This window comes from Nuphar pumila, chromosome 4, assembly GCF_984573655.1.
Source record: "Nuphar pumila chromosome 4, dmNupPumi1.hap1.1, whole genome shotgun sequence".
NCBI lineage: Eukaryota > Viridiplantae > Streptophyta > Magnoliopsida > Nymphaeales > Nymphaeaceae > Nuphar > Nuphar pumila.
This window is the reverse complement of record NC_143252.1, coordinates 8708578-8719876: the sequence shown is the minus strand read 5'-3', so window position 1 is coordinate 8719876 and position 11299 is coordinate 8708578. Positions and strand designations below refer to the sequence as shown.

General features: G+C 33.6%; 1 protein-coding gene across 2 annotated transcripts; it reads left to right on the top strand.

The window, feature by feature from the left end:
• Positions 1–205: 205 nt before the first annotated feature.
• LOC149839272 (uncharacterized) lies at positions 206–9286 on the top strand. Of its 2 annotated transcripts, XM_090004060.1 has the most exons (11): positions 206–343; positions 2376–2517; positions 2706–2778; positions 3660–3734; positions 3936–3997; positions 4082–4150; positions 6279–6307; positions 6385–6589; positions 6680–6880; positions 7974–8499; positions 9083–9286. In XM_090004060.1, exons 2-11 carry the CDS (start codon positions 2383–2385, stop codon positions 9103–9105), a joined length of 1398 nt encoding a protein of 465 aa, XP_089860186.1. In that variant the 5' UTR covers positions 206–343; positions 2376–2382; the 3' UTR covers positions 9106–9286. The 2 variants fall into 2 exon arrangements, with proteins under 2 accessions (XP_089860186.1, XP_089860187.1); XM_090004061.1 differs by lacking the exon at positions 206–343 and having other exon boundaries at positions 1966–2517.
• The last annotated feature ends 2013 nt before the right edge of the window (positions 9287–11299 follow it).

Sequence of the window (11299 nt, the reverse complement as noted above, 5' to 3'; positions counted from 1 at the left end):
GGGCACCCCACCTTTATCCGAAAATTCTGCCAACTCCTCCGCTGCCCACTCTGATCCGAAGCCAACTCCTCCCCCTGCATCCCCCAACCCCGACCCTTTTAACTCCCTCCTCCTAAACCCTAAACCCCAAGTCCTCTTTCCCTCTCTCTCCACGGTGCGCACCAGCGGCGGTCCACCGCCCGTCGTTGAGAACTCCAGCACTCCGACGACACCAGCGGTGGTGCGCACGGCCCTGCCTTGCCTTGTGGTCCTCTCTCTCCTGAAGCTTTGCCGAACTCCGTCGGGCGACCCCTCTGGCGCGCGACCCTTGCCCTGGTGGCTGTGTCCAAAAAGCTTTACAGAGGTTTTTTATTTTAGGAGTTTTGTTTTTTTTTTAATTAGCATAAATCTGTGATTTCTTTTAGGATTTTGAATATTGATTTGGATTTTTTAAAATAACATGAATATATAATGAAGTTTTTAGGGTTTTTTTAATATGGTATTTTCTTTTTAATTATCATTAAGCGTGTCTCAACCGCTGAGAGCACTGTGGAATCTGTATCATCAAGTTGAACTTGGTCCTTTGGTATCTTTAAAACCTGTAAATAGTATTTGAGCGATCTATATTTGCAAAGAAAAGCCATAAAATAAATTTGTATTATAATTAATCTTTCAAATGCAATCCATATACCAGTTTCAGATAAAAATACATAAGATATAGATGGCCGGCATATCTTTCTTTCATACCAGTGGCAATGCAAGTTCAAGGTAGATGATTTAGTAATACACACGGCAGATACTATTTTGGTTATCAAACCCCTAAATCTTTGTTTTTTTAGGATTTATGTTTTTTATTTTGTTTTTTCATATGACATAAATATTTAATTAGTAATTTTTTTCAATTAGCATATCTATAATGTGATGTTTGTTAGGATTTAAGGTTTTTATTTGGTTTTTTTATATTGAAGTAAATGTTTAGTTTATGATTTTGATGTGTGTATGCCATGAATATTATGTGGTTTGATTTTGGTTAGAATATTAAGGGTTTTTTATTAATTAATCATAAATGCATAATTTAAAATGTTTGTAAGGATTATGGTTTTGGTTTGTTTTTTTAAATGACATAAATATTTAGTTATGGTTTAAGAGTTTTTATGTATTTTGGTTACACCCTTACTAAGTTTGTGATAAAAAAGAAGATTGATTCGGTTGTTTGAAATTACTTTTTGTTATCTCAGATCAGATCAGATAAATTATACTCAATTTAAAATAGACATGTATCTTCATCATGGTTATATAAAGATACGTAAGACTTTTTCAACTCTATTTAGACTCTCATATTCTCTTGCTCTTTTCTGAATTTGTGACTCCACAAAGGTATTGCCTCTCTTTTTTTCAGTTGTTTCATTTTTGGCAAGTTTTGTAGGTGAGTTTTTTTTTATTTCTCTAAAACGTTATACCTTCATGGGTTTGTGCTTATTTCTACTGAATAATGGGATGCATGAAGCATTTCTGTTTATTGTTTAAAATGGTTTAGATCTCATTTTTCATTGTTTTGTAGCAGTTTTTCTCTGCTGTGAACTTGAACTTTTCATAAGATAAGCCTACGGTTTTTCATTTTTTTTTGTTCTTTTCCTTTTTCCCCTTTTCTCTTTGTTTCTTGTTCGTCTTGCAAATAAAATCTGCAATATGGTCAGGATTATTGTGTTAACTTGATCATGAAAATCCGATTCCTTTCTTAGGCTCTCAAGGACTTTGTTGCTTTGAGTTACAGCCATTTCTGGTTGCAAAACGAGTCTTGGCCCTGTTGTTGAAGCCATTTCTTGTGCATCTCCACATACGATGTCTAAGAGTCTTGAATCAGTTTAGGTTGTGTTTGGGAAGTGGACGTTGTAAGCAAATGCAGGGAATCAGAAGGGTTTTTGGTGAATCAAGGATCTCCAAAGTCATCTTTTTGTTGTTTTTTCATTGACAAGAAACGTCGACAGAAAAATGTTGGGTAGGGCCCCACGACTATCCTGCCTTACGTGGCCCACCACTGAGAGCTAAGGACACAACTGTGCACCAACAGGGTTTTGAATGGGTGCCATCATCCCAGCACCCTCTCAACAACCCTGCTGGCCATGTGGCTTTTGTTTGTTTGACAATGGATAATTGAAAGAATCAATAAAATGGGTTTAGAATCTGCTTTTAACCAACTCCTTCATTTCTTTTATTTTGGATTACTTTGAAGGTGTATTAGTTAAAGTTCTTATTCTTGTTCCAACTGTTCTGTAACAACTGTACTGTGTTCATCTACTTTAGTTATTGTTGGTGTCATTGCCATGCTTTTTTGGATGACTTTGCGTTTGGTTTTGTGCCATGGACTGACAAAAAATCGCCCTTGCTTCATGAAGGGGAGTGATGAAAGCCATTAAGATGAAGTGTGCCTTTATGAGGGACCCTCAGCAGCATCACCATCATAAAACCAAGGAGGAGAAGAATGCCCATTATGATCCATTTGTGCAGCTTGACCTTGATGTTGCCCAGGCTGCCAAGGTACTCTTGTTTTCCTTTATGAATTGTTTGTTTGGTTTGGGGAGTGGACATTCTGGCTCGGGTACCAGGAAAGGATGTTAGATCCAATCATACATGTGTGTTTGCTACATCTTGTCTGATCAAATAATCTTTGTATATTATGTTCATTTTCAAGTCCTTTCTCACAAGTGTACTTTTTGCACTTTCAGGAGATGCAAGCTTGTAGGGAAATTATTGTTTCCCATTCATCAATTGCAGCTGCTACTGAAAAAAATGTTCATGGTATGCTTGCATTTAACAAGATTTAAAGATGCATATAATTTGACTGCTGGAGTGGTCTAGGTTTCTTATGATCTCATATTCAAGCCTTAAAATCAATAACATAAATACTATGGTACCAATTGCAATAAAAATGAGAAGTGATTTGGTGCTATGATAAAATTTGTTGTTATTAAGCCTAAAATGTAACTAAAGAAACCAATTTCATTGAATTATATATGTCCCTTTTCTATTTCCATCTAATGTTTCATCAATTCTGCATCAACTATTTGTTTTACCAATGGTTTAAACAGTCAGGTAAAATTTAAACATGACTGTTTTCACATAAAAGCTGATCATATAGGCATGTAGGCAGCAGAGTATTTGCTTAAATTTCACCTTTGGCCTCTTAGATAATTGCTAGACAATTGCACAAGCTCAAGCGTGTGTACACACACACAAACAATATGGTGTTCAATGAGAAAAGCATGTTCAAGAATGTAATCCGATTGACAAATTTTATTATATTAGGGAAGGCTTCTACCTTGCTTAGGCATCATAGACTGCTTCTCATTATTCATTGCATTGTTATCAAAAGTAAAGCTATCATTTACCTATAACTAGGTGATTTAAGTTAATCATACTAGCTTAAGCAAATTACTGCATTTCAGAATATAAACCTTTGGTGTTTATGATACCCTTATTTCTTTTGTAATAGGCAATGATATTTTTATGCTTGTACTAGTAACATTACATCATGAAAATAGAACATGGTAGCAGGGAAAGTGGTGAGAAGCAAGTTGAATGATTGTATCTTCGGGAGACATGCATGATTATGATTATTAGTTGTTAATATTTATTCTTTTCTCAAAACTGGACTTTCATCATTTATCCTTATGTAACAGATTATTCCGAATCACGGAAGGATGTCAGCACTTTTATGTTTCAATGGCAGCTACCATCAGAGAATGACAAGATTAGTAAGTGCAGGCATCTACTTAATAATTTCTCATCAATTGTAAAATTTGATAAAATATAAGGACCATTGCTTTGATGATATCTATGATCTATTTGAGCAATTTGTTTTATGTTCATTTCATCATTCTTCAATTTTTTTTTTTGCATTATCTTATTAAATACGAAGCTCAGTAATTTTATATTGGTTAATATGTTGACTTCAGATAAAGTTCTGAAACAGATGGGGAAGGCTCAAAATGAACTCCACAAGCTTTCTGAAAAATATGTAAGCCAATATTATTATAAAAGTTATAATATATCATCCATGAACGTACAAAAAATAATAATTTGTTTCGCTTGTTGCCCACAGTGCTCCCGTCTATCGCAGACAATGTCAATTCCTTCTGAGTGCCTCCTAAATCAACTTCAGATGGTTGAGGTATCATTTTTTTAGCCTTTTTTTTTCTTTCTAAATGAAACTAAAATCTTAATTATTAATTAGGCTCTTGGCAAATGTTGTTTGTCTTTAAAATAAGTATTTTACATGTTTGACGGCATAGCCTCGAAAGATTGTAGTACTTGTTCCAAGAGTTGATTCCTATTGAACATATCTATACAGTTAGTTTTATGAAAAACATGAAAAAACCTTTCAAAAAACTAGTAGTTAGGCAGTAGGTTAAATAAATGGCAGGTAACTCCCACCTAAAAAATAAACACACACACACACACACACACACACACACACACACACACATATATATATATATATATATATATATATATATAGAGAGAGAGAGAGAGAGAGAGAGAGAGAGTTATGGCCTTTATGGTTATAAAGTAATTCTCTCTAGGTACTAATGGACAAAAATCAGCTTCAATTCTAGCCAAAAGCCAGATCTAGTTTATATTAAAAAATATGTAGATACTAATTCTGCTTTTCAGGATAGTGGTTAGTTGCATCATAAGGATACCATTTTAGTGGTGTATCCATGGTGTCACAATTGGATACACTCGAACATGATGGCATAGACATTGATACATACATGTAATATTTTTACATTTGAAATTAGTTTTATAGTTTTTAATAGTGTTTTATTAAAGATGTATTTTATATATTAAACTGTTAAAAAATATTTTTATTGATGAAAAAGAATGTTTCATGATGTCTAAATTGAATTTGTACATCATGTGTCAAACATACTCATAGTTTTGTGAAACATGTATCTTGATAGACTGTCGTTATGCACAGTAGGACATGAATTTTATATATTTTTCCATTTAAAACATCTTGTCATTCAAAAATACTTGCATTGACATAATTTTTCTTTTTTTTTGTCATCATTATTAAGGTTATTGATGTCTAGTTAACCATCATATATCATACATTGACTTTTCCTAGCAAGAGGTGGCTCTCTCAAGGAAGACAAATATTGACCTAAGTCCTCTTCTTTTTATAGATTTCTATGTACTTATTATATGATACAATTAGACTGTACCATTATTTCTCTCAAAAAATTCGATTGTACCATTATTGATGAAATAGATTTATTATTGTTTTTATTTTACGTTTTCATTTTTACTATATAGTTTTAACTGGCAAATAGTAATTCTCTTTATGGGTATTTTACATCTTTATACTATGAAAACTACATCCTAATCATTGTTGGGTTGTCTCATGGTATGAGTATCTCATAGGAAATTGGTGAGCTTTGCATGGACTTGAGAGTGGTTATTCTTAAAAGATTAGTTAGGTAGGGGATGCCACATTACAAAGTTCATTACCACCTAAAATACCATGAAACACAAAATTACAAACTCACGGATAAAGGACACACAATGGTCATTTTATCATTTTCAAACAATGAAGAAAATTAGTCAAAACAAGTCAAAATTGGAAGTGATTGCATCTTATACTTTAACATAACGATCTTGCAAGTCTGCAACAAACAGAGTAGTGTAATTCGAATACCAACCTACAAAAATGGCCTATTATTGCAACTCTATTATCTTCATAGCATGTTGTATATCATAAATGCAATAGATCCATTTGATGCATCCGATAGCCCATAATGACCTTCTATCAAGTCAATTTGACCTTGTGATAAAGTGTCATTAACTGTTTTCTTTCATAAAAGATTTATGTAAACTAAAAAAACAATTAAATGAAATTTAAACTCAGCAAAAAAAGAACGTAATTGAGAATATTGAACTTCTTTTAGTTATTGGCGAATGGCTATTATATGGTCATAGAGGATAGAGTTAAATTATGACTTAAACAAAGAAGCTTTAGATGATGTTTTGTGTTTACCACTTGAGTTACCTCTTTTGACTTTCCTCCTACCACTTAAGCAAAGCGTGTGACAAAAACATAATTTGGATACCTTAAAAAATTGCAAGCTATATGTTAATGAGTGTATGGGTAAGTATTCAATAGTAAAATATCTTTTAAAAAAATATTTTTTTAGGTTACTTAGTTTTTTTAAGACTTTTATACATTATAGTTCATGACATTTACATGTCTTTATCTGTATTCCTAATATGCATCATGCATGTATTTCTTTTTGTAGGGTATAAAGAGGCAATGCGAAGAAAAGAGGTTGAAACAAAGTCACCGTTGGTACTGTTTACATGTTTGTTGCACTCGTGACTAATTGATTGGTCAATGATTTGCAGGTTATCTTATCAACAATTAAAATTAAAAAGAGAAAAAAAGAAGTCAAGAAGTGCTAAAAAAGAAGTTAATTTGTTCCAGCAGTTTCAGACAGCTTGTGATGAGTATTACAAGTGGGGAACATTCTATGTTTGTCATACTAAGTCTATGAAGCAAGCATTGGTTCAAACCCTTACTATTGAGTCAGTTCAAAACTTTTATGATGAGGTTGGATATTGTTGTTATTTATCATGTTTTTGTTTGCATTTTAAGGAAGAATAAACTCATTCTTTTATTTTCCCATTTTTGAAAAAACAGCTAAATTTCTTTAAGAAAGCCTTGTCCTTCTATGAAGGAATGGTGGATGATGTGCAGCATGCTTTTGAGCAAAACTATATTGATTTTCAATTTAGTGAATTCAATAAGGATGATGATTCTAATGATAAAGATGGTAGCTTAGAGCTGTGTCGAACCAATCCAAGATTTGATGAGTGGTCAAGTTTACAGAAATCTATGGAGGTAAGAGAAGTTTTTTATTATTTCTCTATGAATCGGAAACAAAATTTTTTGTTTCTTTTGTATCACTTGTATCCACTAGTTCTCAAGGTTGAGTTATGTTTATTGGAATATTTGGATTCAAGGCCCTCTTTGTATAGAAAAAGTAGCCAACTTTTCTCTCCCTTTTTTTTGAAGAAAACTAGCCAATTTTCCTCTCTGAGCATCAAATTCTGAATGATAAAAACCTTTCTAAAATCCCTTACGAGTTTTCATAAATTCTAATCACAAGGAAAAAGGGTAAATCGGATCATGTTTGTTATTGTATTTAGTGAAGAGATAGTTAAAAATTGGTTTACCATCCATGTTTCTTAGAAAATTTCATTGATCAAAATACATTATTTTATTATATGGTATTTTAACCATGTTATATTGTTTAGCTGTTTTTTTTCCTTGTTGAGACAAGTTTGTTAAGCAATTGTCAATAACACACTAACATAATACACTGGTCCATTTTCAGAAACATAAACAAGCCAAAATATGGTTTAATGTTTTAGTTTTCTTTTCATTATATCTAGTTTTTTTTCTTTGCTTGTTAGACTAGGCAACAAATATTGGGTCAAGAGACCTCAATATAACCATAGGTGTGCTGAAAATTTTGCCCAGCTATGGTCACCACGGCCCATGGCATAAAACCCCGAGGCCGGTATATCAACTGATGATGTTTAGGATGTTCAGTTTGACACACCATTTTGATTGTTGGGTTTAAAATTTAGATGGATAAATTGTCTTAAAACTTGAAATATGATATTAATGTCTTATTGTCAAGTATGTTATCCATGTTGATTGATAATATATTGTTTGTTTTTAATATATTAGTCTTTAAATGGATTAGTTGTCTATTTTCGTGAGGAAATTTTGATCTTTTTTATATGAAATAAAAGATTTTAATCACCTTTGATAAATACCATTTTTTTTATAAAAAATTACAAAGATGTACCTTCTGGTTTTACTCAACTTGGTGCATCTTATTAGGTAAAATGAGTATTCATTAAATTGTATATTTTTTATTGTGATGTGAAATTCAGCTTGTGTTATTGTTTCTATATTCATGCAGGAATCAAAGATAACTGAAGCTAGTCAAATTTCATCTCCTGTCACATATGATGAGTCTAAGCATGATATAGAAGACAAGGATAATGTTGTTCATGAATACTCGTTATCCAAGTTAGGGGAAGCCATAAGTTCTCATGAACAGAGCATGATTATCAAAATTAATGAAATTACTACTCAAACATCAATGGCACCTTCTTCATCTAAGGTGAAGATATCGAAGCTGGATGAGACTTTAAACTCTTCCATTGATTCATCGAACTGTGCAGAAGTGTTCAACTTAGTTCCCCAAGTTTTTCCAATGACCAACGGTAAAGGTCCATATATATTTGATAGTTCATCTATATTGAAAGGAAATTTCTACATGTCAATGTTGCCAGATCCGGGGATATCATTGTATGCTCCTTCAATTGACTTGATTTGGAAAGAACAGCTTTTGCATCATAGCACACAATCAAAAGGTGCAATGGGTTCTTGGTCTCTGAACTCCTTGCCACCTAAAAATGGAAAGGGATTTTCGAATAGAATAGGTAATGCATGCTTTCTTGAACTTTTTCTTTTCTTATTTGTATTACACTTTGCTATTGCTTTTTTTATCATGAATGGTTAAAAAAAATTTCAGTTTGTAGGTCAAAGATAATAGTTTTTGATATAATTATTTTAAAAAATTAGAATGACTTAATTGCAATGTTCATTTTATAATTGGTTTCTTGTTTGATTAAATCAGTTTGAATGGTATTAAAGAGCTTTGCTTGTTGGTTTTCATGAAGAACAATTGCAAGTTTTTCACTGCTCATTCAAGTCCTATCTGATGTCTTTCATATGGTTCTTCTAAAGTGGCTGGCAACTGCTCTACATTGGATTCACTCCCTTTCTGCAGGTTGTCTTGTTCTTCTTGTAAAGCTGGGGGTTGATTCGTCATTGTCTTGAGCTTTTTTCTGATTTCTGTTTTTAATGAAAAATAAGTTTGCTTTCTCAAAAAAAAAAAATTGCAACCTACAATCAAAATGGTTAATAATTTCATGGTTATTGTTTAATGTTTCTTTGAATGTGATTTAGATTCAGTTTATCTTATCAATTTTAGTGTGCTTTTTTAATGATGTGTTTTTGCAGATTTCATCACTATGGCCGAATAGTGAGATACCAGAATGGTTACCAGCCCTTCATGTCTCCGAGATGTGTAATTGAAGCTTTATTTGATGGGATATTTTTTATTTCTATTGCCATGCCCATTTAATTGTTATAAAGGGCTTGTACAGGACTAAACCATGCTCTGAATTTACTGTTCTCCTTTCCTAGCATTCTTTATTAAAAGCACTGGAAGTATTTAATGCTTATGCTATTGAGGCTTGGGAAATGAGTGTCTGCTTCACTACCACCTGTTCTCCATTTCTTTTTATGGGAAATCAAGGGATCGGATTTAGTGCTCGGCTGAGTATCCTGCAATAAGGTACTAGATCCAATCACTGACAGTCATGCCCCAGACCTGATCCCATCACTGTAACATGCCTAGGAAATTGGGGTACCAAGCATTGTCACAGATGTTGGCAATATTTTCAAAATATCCTGATATTATCGCTGAATTTTCAGTAAACGATATACTTGTTACTATGGAACCAAGTAATGTAGCATATGGTGAGAGTGCTGGTTGGCTGGTACCTTTGAATAGAGATTAAGATTGGTATTTGCATTTGGGTTTATCCCTTGCATTAGATTGGTATTTGAATTAAGATATGTTGTCTTATACACTTGATGCAATAAGTCCAAACAGATTGCACATAAAGATAATCCGGTAAAGTTGTTGAATAAGGGTCTGGGTCAGATCCACCCTGTATCCATCTTTACCATGTGAACAAATAAGGGCCTCAGTTTTCTTGTTTGGGTGATTAGGGAATGGGAAATGTATGAAGTCAAATTTCTTTTCTTCACAAAAACATGGACAAATGTGGTTTGGGGTTAACAGCCAAAGCTAAGCTCGAGCTCGGAGGCAAGCTTGAACAACATGGTCTAAGATCGGCTCAGCTTCGAGCTCGAGCCGAGCTTGACCGACTTCCAAAAATCCCTCCATCCAGAGGTGTGCGGTAAGTGCCTAAAACCCAGAAACGAATTTGCCTTAACCAAATAACTGGGGACCTAGTCTCTAGAGTATTCCATGGGAAACTTTACTCAGACAGCAAATACGCTTATAGTGAATTACATCAAGAAACAGACACCATGACTAATTTTGCATCAAACCAACTACTTAACCCCACCGGTTCTGCTATTCAAAGGAAACAATTAAGCTATCAATGCAAGCAAAACGATGAGATCAGGCACCAACTCCCATCTGTATAACCAACATCTTCTACCCCAATTTTTCTTTCTTTCTCCTCTCTCATTCTCTCTTGCTCCCTCTTTCTCTCCCATCTTGCAGACCACCCAAGCAACCCCTTCTTGCCACTACATATTCTAAAGAAGCTTAACTCCACAGAAGCTTCTCACATTGGCTTGAGAGGTTGGCTGCTACACTGCATTCCTTCCATGCTACCTCTTACAGAAGTCGTTCGGAGGTACGCTTGCTATACTACTTTTTGCTGAAGACGAGACTAGGAAATAGTTGAGAATTAGGGTTTGATTTCTTTTCTTTGGAATTCATGCTTTTAGTGATTGGTCGCTACAACAATTTAGCTTGTGATTGCATACCAACAGTTTTCTAAAAGGCTCATGTGAAAGAGTTCAAACCAAAAATCTGTCTGATTATTTTTTTACAGCATACTTCCATTTTTTTGTGCATGTTTTTAATTATATGGTATATAATGTCATTCTTGTTTGATTATTATTGTTGTGTTGTCATACTTGTGCCTGCTTGCTACTTAGTTTAAGAGGGTGAAGTCATGGCATGTTGATGGTAACTACATGTCATACTTGGGAACAGTCTTTATTTTTGGAGATGGAGCTGGCTTTCTGGTTATAAGCATCATTTTATTGATTCTTCCTGGGTGTTTATAAACACTTACTTTTATTTAGTTCCAAATGTCATTTCCTGTTTCAAGTGATTGAGCAGGTGGTTTCTACTGCAAGTTCAAGATCCAAGATTAATATGGAGCAACAAATCTATTCCTTTCCCTATTGATATCCTTTGGTGTTTTCTAATTCCTCTGCTTATGGAAACTACAACAATTTGATATTTCCCCCCTTTTTTTTTCATTTGACATTTTAATTGATTTGTCTTCTGCAAATTCATATATTAAGGAGAGATACTAATTTATGTTTATTCATGCTCATACCACAATGCAGGGTAATACTAAAGGAGTTCCAACCCTCACTTGAGAGGATCACATGTGCCATGCT